Source organism: Clavelina lepadiformis, chromosome 5 (assembly GCF_947623445.1).
Source record: "Clavelina lepadiformis chromosome 5, kaClaLepa1.1, whole genome shotgun sequence".
Lineage (NCBI taxonomy): Eukaryota > Metazoa > Chordata > Ascidiacea > Aplousobranchia > Clavelinidae > Clavelina > Clavelina lepadiformis.
The window spans coordinates 8,560,902-8,576,451 of record NC_135244.1 but is presented as its reverse complement, the minus strand read 5'-3'; the positions used below and the strand labels follow the sequence as shown (position 1 = coordinate 8,576,451).

General features: G+C 36.4%; 2 protein-coding genes across 5 annotated transcripts; one reads left to right on the top strand and one right to left on the bottom strand.

Moving 5' to 3' along the window:
• Nucleotides 1-535: 535 nt before the first annotated feature.
• On the top strand, nucleotides 536-2,982 carry LOC143460155 (bystin-like). Its single transcript, XM_076957562.1, has 10 exons — nucleotides 536-755; nucleotides 872-1,015; nucleotides 1,103-1,301; nucleotides 1,412-1,554; nucleotides 1,618-1,698; nucleotides 1,784-1,909; nucleotides 2,058-2,203; nucleotides 2,464-2,575; nucleotides 2,651-2,739; nucleotides 2,812-2,982. Exons 1-10 carry the CDS (start codon nucleotides 612-614, stop codon nucleotides 2,957-2,959), a joined length of 1,332 nt encoding a protein of 443 aa, XP_076813677.1. The 5' UTR covers nucleotides 536-611; the 3' UTR covers nucleotides 2,960-2,982.
• A 1,296-nt stretch (nucleotides 2,983-4,278) lies between these two features.
• Nucleotides 4,279-15,223, bottom strand: LOC143460153 (orphan steroid hormone receptor 2-like). 4 transcript variants are annotated; one of them, XM_076957558.1, is made up of 16 exons: nucleotides 14,990-15,223; nucleotides 8,391-8,478; nucleotides 8,203-8,289; nucleotides 7,991-8,096; nucleotides 7,605-7,810; nucleotides 7,195-7,372; nucleotides 6,899-7,078; nucleotides 6,697-6,814; nucleotides 6,571-6,604; nucleotides 6,318-6,454; nucleotides 6,137-6,227; nucleotides 5,906-6,063; nucleotides 5,618-5,757; nucleotides 5,395-5,532; nucleotides 5,139-5,244; nucleotides 4,279-4,879 (listed from the first exon to the last, which is right to left on the bottom strand). In XM_076957558.1, exons 2-16 carry the CDS (start codon nucleotides 8,475-8,477, stop codon nucleotides 4,510-4,512), a joined length of 2,136 nt encoding a protein of 711 aa, XP_076813673.1. In that variant the 5' UTR covers nucleotide 8,478; nucleotides 14,990-15,223; the 3' UTR covers nucleotides 4,279-4,509. The 4 variants fall into 4 exon arrangements, with proteins under 4 accessions (XP_076813673.1, XP_076813675.1, XP_076813671.1 ...); XM_076957560.1 differs by having other exon boundaries at nucleotides 8,400-8,478; XM_076957556.1 differs by lacking the exon at nucleotides 14,990-15,223 and adding an exon at nucleotides 9,133-9,286.
• Between the last annotated feature and the right edge of the window lie 327 nt (nucleotides 15,224-15,550).

Here is a 15,550-nt window from a genome sequence, read left to right as displayed (position 1 = left end):
ATTGAAGCGTTTTGGCACGTCGTCACACCAAACTTTCTGTGTGTTTTCACATGCAGGATTTCTTGTCAAATAGTGACATACGAAAACAAAATTTTTCTTGTTCTTATCCATGCTGATTTTGTTGTTTTCTGATTCTTTATGTTTTTAAACTGCTATAGCCCACAAATGGCAAGTATTTACAATCTTCCAATGATGGTTTTGCATTACCTTTGAAAGGTCAATTGGCAAACATAGCCCTTGCATCTTTACCTAATTCCATTACAATTAGGTCAAGGCTTCACTGTCAGGTAGACTGAGTGCAGTTAGCATGCCTACCAAGTAGGCAGTGGCAGGAAAATGGAAGTGTACACAGCAGCAATTGCTCTACAACACAATTTACCTTTAGAATCTGCATGCCTTTACTGAGTATTTGTTTTTGTTCTGTTTGTAGTAACTTCGAAAAGCTACTGTTAAGTGATGTGCTTTATACTGGGTATGATTTTAATGTGCACTATATAATTAACATGAAATGTACAGTAGTTTAATATTAAATAAAAAATTGTTACTTCCCAGCTTTGCAGATATATGTAAATATTAAGAAATGATGGATTAATTGACCTATTGTAAATATTATGGGGAAAATAAAAAAAAATCGCTTGAAGGCTTCAGGTGGCCCCACCTCCAATAAGCATCATACAGATTTAGCTCAGTCTATTACTTCTACTGATGATACACCAATCAGTGCAGCTCGCAGAGAAAAAGAAAGATATAAACAGGTGAACTATATACAATAGTTCTGTACTGGTTCATCGATAAAAGATTTGCATCTAATTTATGATTAGATAAAATTCATCTAAAAATGTATTCTGCAATATTGCTGTATAATGTTTAGGTGGAAAGCGACATTGTTGATGACAAACTGACAAGGAAAATTTTGGAATCAGCTCGAAAGCAGCAGGATGAACTGGAGGAGTTAGTAGCAACAGAATCTACCCCTTCAAAGGGAACACACTCCAAAAAAGTCCAACTTGGAAAGGTGTGGATAGTAGGCAAGCTTGTGTGCACATATACTTGATGCATTGCAAATTTGATGATTTTAAAATCTTTGACCTGAAAATTCCAGAAGGCTGGTTCAGACTCTGATGAAGATGATGATGATGAATGGCCAGCTTTGGGAAACGGAGAAAACCTCGGAAGTGCTTTTTCAAATGAAAAAGAATTTACCATAGACAGAGAAGATGAAAAGGCGTTGGAAGCGTTTATGAATCCTAATCCACCAGCTCGACGTACACTTGCTGATGTCATTATGGATAAAATAACTGGTTTGTACATTTTCTTTGATTTGTCTGTTAATTTAACCCTATCAGCTGTTTGTTTCAATTTGATAGCATTTAGCACCAGTTGGCATTTAAATATATTATTACTCAAAAAGAAAAACAAAGTGATGTCCACACACTGTTGCCTGATGTTGAAAATATCATGCCGGACATGGACCCACGAATCGTTGAAGTGTACAGAGATGTGAAAACTATTCTGCAAAAGTACAGAAGCGGAAAATTGCCAAAGGCATTTAAAGTGGGGTTATACATAAATTTTCTGTTTTTTTTTTATCTTGCATCTAATTTTTCTTATTTTTAGGTAATTCCCCATCTCAGAAATTGGGAAGAAGTGCTATATATTACTGATCCAGACTCATGGAGTGCAGCAGCTATGTACCAAGTGAGGAAAAACCTGAAATTATTGCTGAATATTCAAGTTTGTATAATAAATTATTCATTTGATTTTAAATATCACTTTCTTTTAGGCAACTCGGATATTTGCATCCAATATGAATGCCCACATGGCTCAGAGATTCTATTTTCTGGTTCTACTGCCTCGAATTCGTGATGACATACAATATTATAAAAGATTGAATTTTCATTTGTATATGGTACCGTTTTTAATTTCAGTAGTTAGTTATCACCTTTGTTAGGCATACATACATGATGCATTGTAGTGTTTTTTCACATTTTTTTCCGAATACCTAAATATATTTCAGCTGAATGTTATTGTAAGGAGTATGCACCATTATTTTACAGGCTTTGAAAAAAACGCTATTTAAACCAGCAGCCTTCTTCAAGGGGATATTGCTTCCATTGTGTGAAGAAGGAACTTGCACTTTACGTGAAGCTACCATTATTGGGAGTGTTCTGACAAAGTGTTCTGTACCTGTTTTGCATGCTAGGTATGTGATTTTGAGTTGTTGTTAATAAATATCAGTGGCTACTCGTCATACTAATCATAGTATTGTAGTACAATAACATAACAATGGTTTCACAAAGATTTTTGTACTTTTTCATCAAGTACTTAACAGTTTAATTATCTTATTTACGAATTGTTACTTGAAGTGAGATGAAAAAATTGTCAAAAATGTAAAGTCCCCAGTTTGTTACCATAAACAGATGTGTATGTAACGTCATAATATGTATGCTATTTGTTTTTCAGTGCCGCCATCCTTAAGTTGGCCGAAATAAAATACAATGGTGCCAATAGCATTTTCCTGAGGATCCTCATTTCGAAAAAATACGCTTTGCCATACAGAGTTATCGATGCCTTGGTGAGTACAAACAAAGAAAATTGCACGCCCAGAAATCTGTCAACCTTCACTTAAATTTTCAATACCTCTTTGCAGGTCTTTCATTTTTTAAGCTTCCGCACTGAACATCGCCCTTTGCCGGTATTGTGGCATCAATGTTTTCTAACTTTTGCTGAAATTTATCGGTAAGTTGTGAGGTTGGCCCGTCCATTTACATGGTCGTTATTGATAAAAAGCTTAACCACAGTATCTTGCAGGAGCGATATTTCAAGTGAGCAACGCGAAAGCTTGCTAGAGCTGCTTCGCTTGAGGTCCCACGATTTAATCACGCCTGAAATCCGGAGGCAACTTCAAACAGCAGACTGCAGAGACGTCGAAATGGACGAACCTTTGCCTATACCGTGAAATAAAATTGTGCAAATACCTTTTGTATTTTGAATACTATCTTCTTTTGGTGTGATAAAGGAAAATTGAAAAGATTTAAAGTAACGAAACCCCGGTTGGCGCCACGTGGGTGTGTCCAGGAGTGCAGCTACAAATTGTCGAATTATTTAACTGACCCTCAGTCAGTAGCTTATCTTTGTGGCTCGCCGTTACTAAGCTTTGTGACGAGATAATACACAAAAGCAGTTGTTTCAATGAAAATTTTACTGAATGAAGAGTATCAAATTAATTGATATTTTGATTACGAAGTGTCAAGGTCCACACGTACATCTCCATACCAGAACTGGTTGTCAGCATTTGAGAAATCTGTCTCGTACCATAACACTGTCTAGCAACTTTACCTTCAAGCATCACCCTTGCATGAGACACTGGTATTTATCTAAATTCTTCAAGGTTAACGAACTACAGCAGTTTTAACTCATTGGTCAGATTTTTTTGCAGGCTATCCCGCAATTTATTTTACTACCGATTTGCAGTTTGTCATACCTGTATACGTCGTATAAAAAGGCATACCATACCTGGTAAGGGTGACCATTTTACGGAATGTTGAACTCTTCAAATAGTAACTCTTGAAGTAGGTGTACTGCAGCATAGTCACATAAATTTGACTTTAATGTTGTAGATTGAATAGCAAACTGTCCTTTTTAAATCATGATTTATTATCAATTAGAACACTAAAAGCACCAGCAAAATGATGTCTTGGCATTTCGCATTTTCTGTGTAATTATTTAATGAATTTATAATTTTCTCCTGCGCTATTTGCCAAGGATCTGACTTCATACTTCTTAAAACGGGAGTGGGTACACTAACCTACGTGACGTTTTTATCCCGAAGTAAAAAATAATTCGTTGAATCCAGCAATAGCAAAGCACCTGCTATAATATGGACTACCTGTTCCGTTGAAAGATATTGAATGTAGTCGAGTAGAAATTGTTTATGGTCAAAATGCAAATAACGTTGTGGGAATACTAAATAAATAGAAGCTCCATACGAATACGTACTTAACCTAACGAATGAATGGCCTGAAGTTCTTGGTAGATTTTTATTGTCTACTGATGGTTATTTTGGCTCACCGTTCGAAGAAATTATTTGACAAAAGCCTTATTAAGTTCTTACTTGTGCGGCACATAGATTTCCTCAGATCTTAGATCAATCATAGGCTTAGATCTATGTTTGATGAACGCAGACAGAATTTTTAGCAGGGTAACCAGGTGGCACTCCATGATGTAAAGATATGCCTTCCTTTGCTAAACTGCTTAAAGTATAGTAGAGTGAGTCAATCGAGTGTGGCAGGGCGCCAATACAATGCATTTTATACATTAACCAAAGACATAAAAAGTTGATCTTGTCGACGAGGAACTAGCGACGTAAAACTTTAAGTGTAAACTTTTCAAACATACAATTCATGTATGACGTAAAAATAAGTTGCACAATTAGAAGTACTTCATAATTTACAACGTTCGTACGCTATCGTAAAACAATAAATTAATAGGAGCAGTGCAGAAGGCGTTTCATGACGAGGTTTCGATAGAAGAGGCCGTGTTCAAGAGTCGGTCCTGATTATGTGTTTCTAACGCGTTGTAGGTCCCAGCTTCGTTGAGTAAATCCGAAGATATATTATAGGATTGCGTGATGACCGCTTCCACCACTTCGGACGAGAAAGGCTGGGGGTGTTCAGGAGATATTTCCCCAGCGTTTTCCGTACTGGGGATAGATTCGGAGCCGACCCCTGCGGCAAACTCGGACGTTTCCATTCGTAGTATGTAAGGAATTATGGAGTCTATTTGAACACTTCCAATGAGTCCGGCGAAGAAAATTTCTTCAGTGACGGAGGAACTCAATGAACGTATGGTGGGGAGAAACAATAGCAAATTGCTAATACTGAAAAGAATGAAAATCACGGTGTATATTACGTTGGCGTGGAGTTGATTTGAGTTACCATGTAGGTGCGATTACTATTCCCTAAACTCGTGATGACACCAGTTTAAAAGTAACAGCATGGATTAATGCAAAACAACAAAAAATACAAATTATACAAATGCAGAGTTCAAATGTCAGTAAGTGATTATGTGCGAATAAACGTCTTATGAGTTAATCGACTAGAGCAACATAAATATACGACATTAGCATTTAAACTCACCGATCGGGTTCGTCAGAATGTGTTTTCAATTCGTGCTCACGAAGTTCCGATACCGCGCGTGACTGAAACCTTTGGATTTGAGGCCGTTGAGCTTGTTTCACGTGATCTTTAAAGAGTAGCAATTTTAATTTTATCGTTTAAATTTAATTTTAAAAATAGTACAATATTGAAAAATGTTTTCTTCTCACAAAATTTTTACAACTGTGCATCTATGTCTAACTATCTGTAATACTCAGTTGTAAGACTTATACTGTACCAGGGCTAAAGAGCGACAACGCCTTCAAGTAGGCAAACTCATGTTGATCTACTTCCAGTTTCTGTACTCGTGAAATGAAGTCGTGCAACTTGTTAATGTGACTCGTTATAAAGCGGCTCTGACTTGAAGAAATTTTCCCTTGGACAGCATAAAATATCGCTATTAAGGAATCGTACGACGGACACTGAATGAAAGCAAATCACCGGCGCAACTATTCAACTACCTTGATGGAGGTTAGATTTGAGATGATTGATAATGGCGATGGTAATTTGATCAAAACTGATGATTCTTGCGCACTGTGCTAGGCCGAGTGTAAATAACTCGTGCCAGCATTCTCGTAGAAGTAAGGTGTGGCAGTCAGTGCTGAGAATGAGAAAAACAGCAAGTGCTAATATATGGTTTTTCTATTATCACTAGGAAGTATAGTGATGCTAACTTACCAACAAGAAACTTAAGTGACGTTTTTTAATTTTTTCGTTTATAACTATATATGCTAATATGCCAGGCATACCTTAGCAATTGAAAAGCAAATATTGATCTCGCCCACTGAGCTGAAAGAAAGAGTAATCTTGAGGCGGATTCACAAATATAATGCACATTTAATGCATCTGGTGGGGGACAGGGTATACTCAACTCGAAATTAAAGTTTCCCCCAGTCATTAACGGACCCTGGTATAACAAATAAAATTTACATTAATCACACTTGTGTCTGTCAATCCTATCCACGTAATAGTCAACAAACCTCAAAATCCAATACAGGAGTCTGAGTAATACTGCAATCATTTGATCCCGAAGAACAAGTCTTCAAAGTTTCATTTAAATTTTCCAGTGCTCTAAAACCGATGGAGTTATACAATCATTTTATAAACAGGCATGGGCAAATTTAAAAGTCCTGACTAAGAATGTCAGTCATGGCTAATTACTTTACAATGTCCTCAGGTTTTTCGTTAATTCCATTCTTTTCTTCATTACTGTTTTTCTCTTTCTGGCTACCTCCTTCGCCACCCTTACTCAGATGAGCCATCGTAGAAACAACATTGGCCAGTGTGCTCAAGTTTCCCTGTAAATATGACAATGTTGACATGACAAATATAAAACTATGACTTATAACTATGTATACTTTTAATTATCCTGGTCATATTAAATCACCGAACAAAATCAATTCTGAAAACACACCTGATGGTATTTGTCCAGAAGATCTGGTTTGGACCTGAAAAATAAATCACTTACCAGTTAGTTTTCCAAAAAATTAAAGTTAACTGAACTGGGCAAGTGTAAATAAAACTTGACCCGAAGTATTACCTGTCAAACAGATCCGATTTATGAGGCTGTTGCGATTGCATATTGGGATCTGGGACATGAATGGCAACTTCATTGTTTTCATCACGCTTGTGCATGGGGGAACGTTCACACTGAACAGCTGAAAGAAACGTGCTCTCAATGATTACGTAAAACGAGATAATATAGTAGAGTGAGAACAAAATGTTTGCATATTTCTACTTACAATCTGACTTCATTCCCATCATAACACATTTCTGAAGCCTGCAGTATTGACATCTGTTTCTGTGTGTTTTGTTAACAAAGCAGTCTCTGCTTCCCCGGCAGGTGTATACCAACTTTTTCCGGATGCTTCTTTTAAAAAAACCTTTGCATCCTTCACAACTTTTAGCACCGTAATGCCTTCCTAAAAAGTTATACATTAATGCTTTACTAAGTTCAGTATCAATAACGCAGGATATTGATCAAACTGTACCTGATTTAATGCATTACGCAAAGTAAAATTAAATTCTACCAAATAACCTGACGCTCTGTCTCCACAAACAACACAAACATCATGGCCCATGTCATTTGCATCTTCATTTTGTTTACTAGATCTGAAAGGAACCATGGCAATATGATGTGCTTGTGGTGCTGCAACTATGTTGGCACCTCGAGTGCTGACAATAAAGGATGAAGCAGGACTGGGAACTGGAGCTATCTAAAAATAAAAAATGACAAACGTACTTCACAGACCAAGCAATACCTTTACCCACTAAAGATTTTTAGAATAGTTAACAAAAAGTACCAATATTCACTGATTGTTGTTCACAGTAATAATAATTAAATAATACTAGTAGCATGGTTAGAAGTTTAAATAAACTTTTAAAAAATAAAGTTGTTATAAAAAGTAACTACTGTTATTTATAGTAATAGACAGATAGATAGCCAACCTGTAAAAGTCCTTTATTGTTAAGATCAATGAGGCGTTCTGGTGTGAGTTGGTCGAGTGTTAAAACTTGTGCTTGACCAGGAACTAAATGACTAGATCCAAGATTGATAGCACCTTGACCATTTGGAGATACAGTTGAAGCCATGACGTGGTCAGCTGCAACATGACCTTGGTGATGTAATCCACGGGATACAACCATGGATGGAGCTGTCAATAAAAAAATCTCATTAAAGCACAAAAAAATTGAAGAAAAGTTACAAAAAATGTAAAACTTTAAACCAAATACTGAACGGTTATCATATTAGTGATGAAGTTGCAATTAGTCCCTACTTACTACAAATTAAAGTAAACTTCATATACATTTAAAATGTATTAGTATAATCTCACATGATTCATCAGATAAAGGCACAGCTTCCAAAACTGCTCCATCAGTACCACAGGCATCAGAGTCATGTCTGATTAAATACATTTTATCCTCACATTCCATTGCATGCTAGGCAAGAAAAAACATGTATCATAAATAACAAAAACAACAGAAACAAGTAAATGCTACATGTTGTAGTATCAGTCCTGGACTAGAAAAAATCAACAAAGCTTACAGCTCCAAAGTTGGCCTCGTTTAAATGTTTCCTGTGAATTTCACTTTCATTCATGGTTTCACACATTGTGTCTCCATTTGTATAACTCTGCATCAAAAAAACGTGTCAAATTTTAACTCTATACTTTTCAGTTACTTATATTTTCTAATAAAAGATCATTGTTTTAAGTTTATTAAAAATTATTCTACTTCATTCACAATGCTACTCCTTTCGTCTGACTCCCCACTATCTTCAGTTTGTACTTCTTGCAATTCACCAGAAAGCATATCTGCCATTCTAAAGAGCAAAAAAAGTTTTTTAAATAACAGTGACAATAGAAATACCACATTATGCCAACACAATAGTCATAAAATTATGTCAGGTTTTACAAAACAGAACAGTTAGCATCATTACAAAATTTTAAAAAAATGTGAAATTTCATGACAGGTGAACTCAGGTCAAGGAGAGCAGCAACTAAACAAAGATACAGCACAAGCAAACATTAACAAAGCTTCATCCCTAGAGCGGTAAAGTTCACCAGTTCATATGCCGGTTAACTTTTCATTGACCTGGTCCGTGACAGTTTAAGTTTATTTTAAGTGCATTACTTAAAACCTCAACTCGTTAAAGGGTGGAAATCTAGTGCAAGCTATATTTAGTTTCACATTTTAATTTTAAGCCTAGAATGTCAAATTTTATATTCATGATAGTGGGTTATTTTGTAGTGATTTATGAACAAGAATAGATCTATCTGATATTATATACACTACCAGACTACCTGTTTCAACAACATCAATCCTTAGCTCGTTTACACTGCAAGCTTTCTTTATTTATACGAAACAAGCCTACAAATTAAGCATATACCACAAACTGTTTTTATGTCTTAAAGTAAAAAATTAGAGTGCAATAAAAAACAATTTTTAGAAATTCAAAAGTATCAGACTGACTGACCTTGACTTGGCAATAAAATTCTGTGAAGTCCAACTATGCTTTGGTTTGAAATATACACCTGGCATCTTTTAACATGTACAGTATATATATACTTTGTATAAGCAAGATGTTCTATGTACAAATTCTCTTAAAACCTTTTACCAATAAAAACAGGAACATAATGTTAGCAAGCACAACGAACTTAAGTCAAAGCAGTCGATAATATTGCGTTCGTGATTATTTTTAGCTGATTTTAAAAGCTAAATTAAAATAAAAAACGTCTGGTCACATTCACTTTACATCACAACATGTTTGACCAACACCGCCAGTAACGTATTGCACAACGTTGTATGTGACATGACACTGGATCATCTAAGACGTGTTTTCCCGCAAACGGATCATCGTCGTATGATGTAAAATCAATATTTTGCCCACACGACCTTCGCTAACCTTTTCGACTTCAATTTTCTGATAAAACGGACGTCGTATAACCTTCTACCTCACAGCCCTAAAAGGTCAATTTAGACACGAGCGACAAAGATAAAAGAAAATTCACCTCGTCCTACACTTTACTTGGTTTCACTCCATATAAGTTATTCAGCGAGTTGGTCTCGTAACCCGCGTACCAAAGGTCACAATCGCCGATAAAACACAAGTTTGATAACATACCAAGTTGGCGCTGATACGCTGTTGGTAATAAAGTAGCCCTTGTCCCATAACCTTTGAATCATAGTTTCATAAATGTCATTGATTTATTATCTACTGTTTGCCGATTTTTGACAGAACTTCATCGGGTTATGAAACTAAACTTAATTAGCGCTGCCAGACAGGCGTGATAAAAAACAAAAACACTTCCCTATTTTTCATGGAACTGTTGACCTCAAACCTTATGCTTCTTTGGAACATTAAGATAGTTGTTTAACAAAACACCAATATTTTCTATATTTTTGCGAGTATCGACACAGATCTTGTCAGCCATAACCGCTATTTACCAGATATAAGCTATGAGCAATAGTGATTAGTGGTGAAATTAAATTAATACAACCAATCGCTCTGTAATAAGACCTATTCAATTTTGATATGTATTGCTGTAGCTGGGGCGGATTTCTAAGTACTTTCCTTATAACATACATAACAATAACATAATTATTCAACGCAAATTTTCGACGAACATCACGTGCAGTTTTTGACTTCAGTCGACGCTGATAGACGACATGAAAGTAACGTTCCTTGCGCACTATTCCATATTCATAAACGTGAATGGGCTCACGTTCCGACAACCAGCTTTGAAAAACCGTGACCTTTGAACGATGAAGCAGAGCGAGGTGCGCTTCTAGCTGGAACGCAGACGAAAGCTACATTAAAAGGAGAATACTCAAAGAGAAACAAAGCGATCTTTGAACTAAGCTCAAACAATGACCCTCTCAAAACCAGCGGGAAGCCTAACCTGATAAATAGTGGCTCATACCAACAGCACGTAAGCCATCGATTTAACGGGCTAGGCAGGTGGTATTTTAAAATGCTTCCATAAAGGTGAAGAGGTCGCACGGGAAGCTCAAAATATAAACAATAACGGAGCACATTTTAACGACCAAGAGTTCACAAAGGTCAAAAAACAACAGACATTATTAGACGGATCCTTAACAAATCATGAGCTGCGCTTCAAGCGAAACGACGTTTCAATATTTTAACCGCGCTTGGTGTGAACAGATTTGCATAATTGAATACATAACCAATATCACAGAGCAGAGTTACTAACTAATTTGCAACTTTTTCACTGTTAATCCCCAAAATGCCTGTACACTGTGCTTAGTTATAGTTCTGACAATTGTGAAGTCAAATAATCAACTTGCACGAAAATGTGAAATAGTAAACACTAATCAGGTAAAACTAATCAAACTCAGATAACAACACTTTTCACATGGAACATAAACTTATCGGTTTAGCTGGTTCCCTTATCCAAATAAGCAATAAAAATTACAAACACCGTTTTGTAGTATAATGTAACTTAGGTTCAGCGAAATAGTGACCATGCTTATGTAGGCGAGTTCAAAGGGAGGTTGTTTGGTGGGCTTTTTGCTTCAACAGAAAATAAAGCCTTCACTGTTAACTGTGCAGGTCAGACGTAGGTCAGCATAGCACATAAAATGCATTTGATTGCTGATTAATCAAAACATGTCACCAAATTAGAAATACGATTATCAGTTTTTTTGCTCCATTGTAAGCAATTGAGCGAGCTGAACCAAGCAGAAATGGTGCAACGCAATTTACCATTAAATTATTAAATCCCAATTAATTACCATTTAAATGCGTTTCCGAAAGTCATGGAGAACTACGTGGTTGACCAGTTAAGTTTAACAGCAAGGTCAAACCAAGAAATTTCTGCCTTTACAAGGTATTGTGCAACATTCAAATTACAATATTTCTATATGAGGAAACATTTTGTCTATGTAAATGTATTTATTTGTTTATGCTAAATTAACACATTATAACTTTTTACATAACTTTGCTTTGACAGCACCAACCAAAAAATATAAAATAAAAAAATGCTATGAACAATCTAAAGATAATTTCAATAAAGAAATTATCAGATTTACAGAAACAGAATAGAAGCGTTTCTTGTGATTAACAAGGGTGAAACCAAATACCAGTCATAAAGCACTCGAACTATCAATTACATGTTGTACTCGACCAAGACTAGAAGTAAATTATTAACATAGAAGAATCAGCTCAGGCATGTAGACCAAGTGTGTTGTGACTTTTCTTGACTTGAGCTGCTTTCAAAAAAAGTTTGTGTTCTTTCGCCACGTCTATCCATTTGGCTAAAGGACATCTACTCGTGACCAGGCCAGGTCAGTGATGTAATTGCATCTCCTAGTTCTTGATCGAATCGTTGGTCTTTTACTGGTTGGTGTAGCAAGCATAACTTTACTTAAGTCTTTCCTGAGGCATTCTGGTGACATGGCCAAACTATCGAAGTTGGGACCTCTCAATTTGAAGAAGTTGGGGCTCAACATTAAGAGATTTATGGATTTCTGCGCTACACAATTGACCTGGTATTGTTACACCATAAACCTTTCTTAAAAATCTCATTTCTGAAGCCTGCATCCATGAGCACACTCTTTTGGTTATAATCCAAGATTCATGACCATAGGTGAGCAATGACTGATCTTCCTGCTTCTAACCATGACACACTCTTTGCCAAGGCTGTGCCTGTCTATCCGGTTCATGTAAACTATGAAAAGAAGAGGTGGTTGCACACACTCCTGGTGGAGTAACAACATCCACAGTGAAAGGTTTTGACTTAACACTGTTCAAACGGACGCAAACTTTAGGGTAATTGTATATTGATTTAATGGCGACTACTAAATTGCTGAGTTTACTACATCAGTTGTGGCTGAATGTGCTTTCTCGGCTTTTGGCTACTTTGTCAATAAAACCAGGAACTGCCATAATGATAATAGTCTCCTGTTTATGGGTCAATATTATAAGAAATAAATGTGGTTACTGTAGCTTATTTGTGTACTTTTTCCAATTTTATTAATCTCGAAAAATCCCAGGATTTCTAATTTGGTTTCGAAAACCCAACCCTACTTGCAATCAACTTGCTTTGTCATTGTGTTTAAACCATCGATCAGGATAGACATATTAGGCACTCCTGATATAGACAGTACTTAGTTATAAGATCACCAATTGATACTAATGCAGATGTTCAAGCAGCATGTTTTATTTTTTACAGTACAGAGGACACAAAGAAAATTTTGCTTATAATTGGCTAAGACCATTTCTTGTTTAGCATGACTAAGATCACGATTTGCCATGCATGTCTTCTTTCTCACTTTAAAAATTTTTTCAAATTTATTGCTTACAATTAATACACAGTATCAGTAACTTCCTAGTAGTACTAAGTTTTAGAAAACAAAGTAAAATTTTATTGGTTTTGGTACTTTTATGATCTCTTCTAGCTTGTTAGTATAAGTGAAACAATGTTTTTTTGTTGATCCTCATGGTGTACCGACACTTAATCACGCGACACATAATCACTTGGACATTTAATCACGCGACACATAATCACTTGGACATTTAATCACGCAACTTGGATACTTAATCACGCGACATTTAATCACGCGATACATAATCACTTGGACGCGACAGCACTTGGACAGCGCTTTTGTCTATAGCAGGGGTCGGCAACCTTTTGCACGACTCTGGACCTGGAAACAATCGTCTGATTCTTCTTGGCAGCAGGGATCTGTTAGACGGTTTGGCCAGAGCGAAATTGTGGCTAGCTGATGGAACGTTCAAGGTTGTACCGTCTTTGTTCTTTCAACTGTACACAGTACATTTTAAACTTGTTCCCGGTCTTACTCCTGCAGCAGTTCAGGAGTAAGACTCCTGCCTCGTTCAAAATAAAACGCGAGCAACGTACGATCGCATCCTTGATGCAATTAAAACAATGATCCCCACTGCTGCACTGAAATGCGTTTTGCTCGATTTTGAGACTGCCGCAGTAAGTGCTTTCCACACAGCATTTCCTACTGCAAATGTTAGGAGTTGTTATTTTCACCTTACGCTAAGCGTCCTGCGCAAAGTTAATGAAATTGGCATGAAATGTGACTACGAGTCTGATGACGAATTAAGAACAGCTGTTCGGTGTTTACCAGCCTTAGCCATGGTCCCTTCCTCTGACGTAGTCGAGTCATTTCTGATCTTAGCTGATAGCATGCCCGATCACGAGAAGATGCCTGAGCTGCTTTCGTATTTCGAACACACATATATCAGAGGCAGACGACGTCCGGGACGTGGTGAAAATTACGGCTCAGCCATCTTTCCAATCGAAAGTTGGAATCATTACGAAGCCGGGGCAGGTGGCATTGCAAGAACCACAAATGCAGTCGAAGGTTGGCATTTTGGTCTCCAAGTGCTTTTTCAATGCCACCACCCGACATTGTGGACTTTCATACAGGGAATTGAAAAAGACATTCAAATGCAACGTGCAACGTTTCTGCAAGGAATTGCTGGTACTCAACCTTCTATTCCAATGCGGTACAAGGCACTGAAACTGCGCGTGCAAAACACAGTTGACCGTTATCTGTCAAGCGAGATTTTAGTTTATCTTCGTGCAGTTGCTTACATTTCCCATGCATGACATTGTTACCTAGTGTGTACGGTAGCCTTATCTGCGCAAGCAATGTTTAATCATTTTAACAATTTCTTTTCAGGTTTATATTGTTTTTTCGTGTGTAGACATGCAATTTTCGATACTGTAAATGTGTGATTAAACGTCCAAGTGATTATGTGTCGCGTGATTAAATGTCCAAGTGATTATGTGTCGCGTGATTAAGTGTCGCGTTATTAAATGTCCTAGTGATTATGTGTCGGTGATTAAGCGTCGCGTGATTAAGTGTCGCGTGATTAAGTGTCACCAAACCGATCCTCATATAGATTAAACTCTGGGTTTCATCTCGGTTTCACCCGTGATGTCATGAATCTCGTGATCAACAATTACCAAGGAATGCATACAAAATTATATTTATTGTTTTACTTGGTTATAATTGGGGGACATAAATTTATAAGCATTAAGCAACATAGAAAAAACAAAACAAGTCAATCCCCCATGGCCCACTGGGTAAATAACTGATAAATTTCAAAGATTTGCAATTTCTTTTTATTACTTGGCAATGATAGTAGCTTATGTGACAGGTCATCTTTTACTTTCGATTCAGGTAAATTAAAAAGAAATATTTACGCCTCTGACCAGAAATACAAAATAGAACAAAATATAGTGTATACATATATTTAAGCAATCATCTTGATCATAGTTATCCTGTAAAATTTATTGCACCAATGATTGTTCAACAAATATAATTGTACTTACCTCTTGTAAACACTAGATTTGGTAGAACAAATTTGTTTAAGATAATTATAATTGAAGTGAAAATTTCCCAGTCTTCGGCAACTAACAAGTAATGCTATGCAGCAAGGACAGCCATCCAAGGTTGTTTGTAGTCCTTTTGCAATGTACAGTTATTCATTTATTTTAACATTCCTATTGCACGATGCAAGCTATTAAAAACTCGATGCCTGAATAACAGAAATGCATGAATAAAAAAATGTAATATTATGTTGCTTTACCTATTATGAAACATACAAAGAAATGTGTAAATGTGTGGTAACAAAAATAACAGTAAGAAGTAAAGGGTTTCAATAAACCCAGAAAAAGTACTCAGAAAACGCAAACCTCTGCCAAGTCAGCTCATTACGTTTACGTGGCGTAGTAAGAAATGATTACCCGATTTCCTCTTGATTTTTCAGCTTATTAAAAACAGTTTATAATCACTTTATACTTCTGCCTTGTAGCCTAAATCTAACCAAATATTCAAATAAAAAAATTTGGATCCTTGAGAATACAAATTTTGATATTCATGCAAATCCGAAT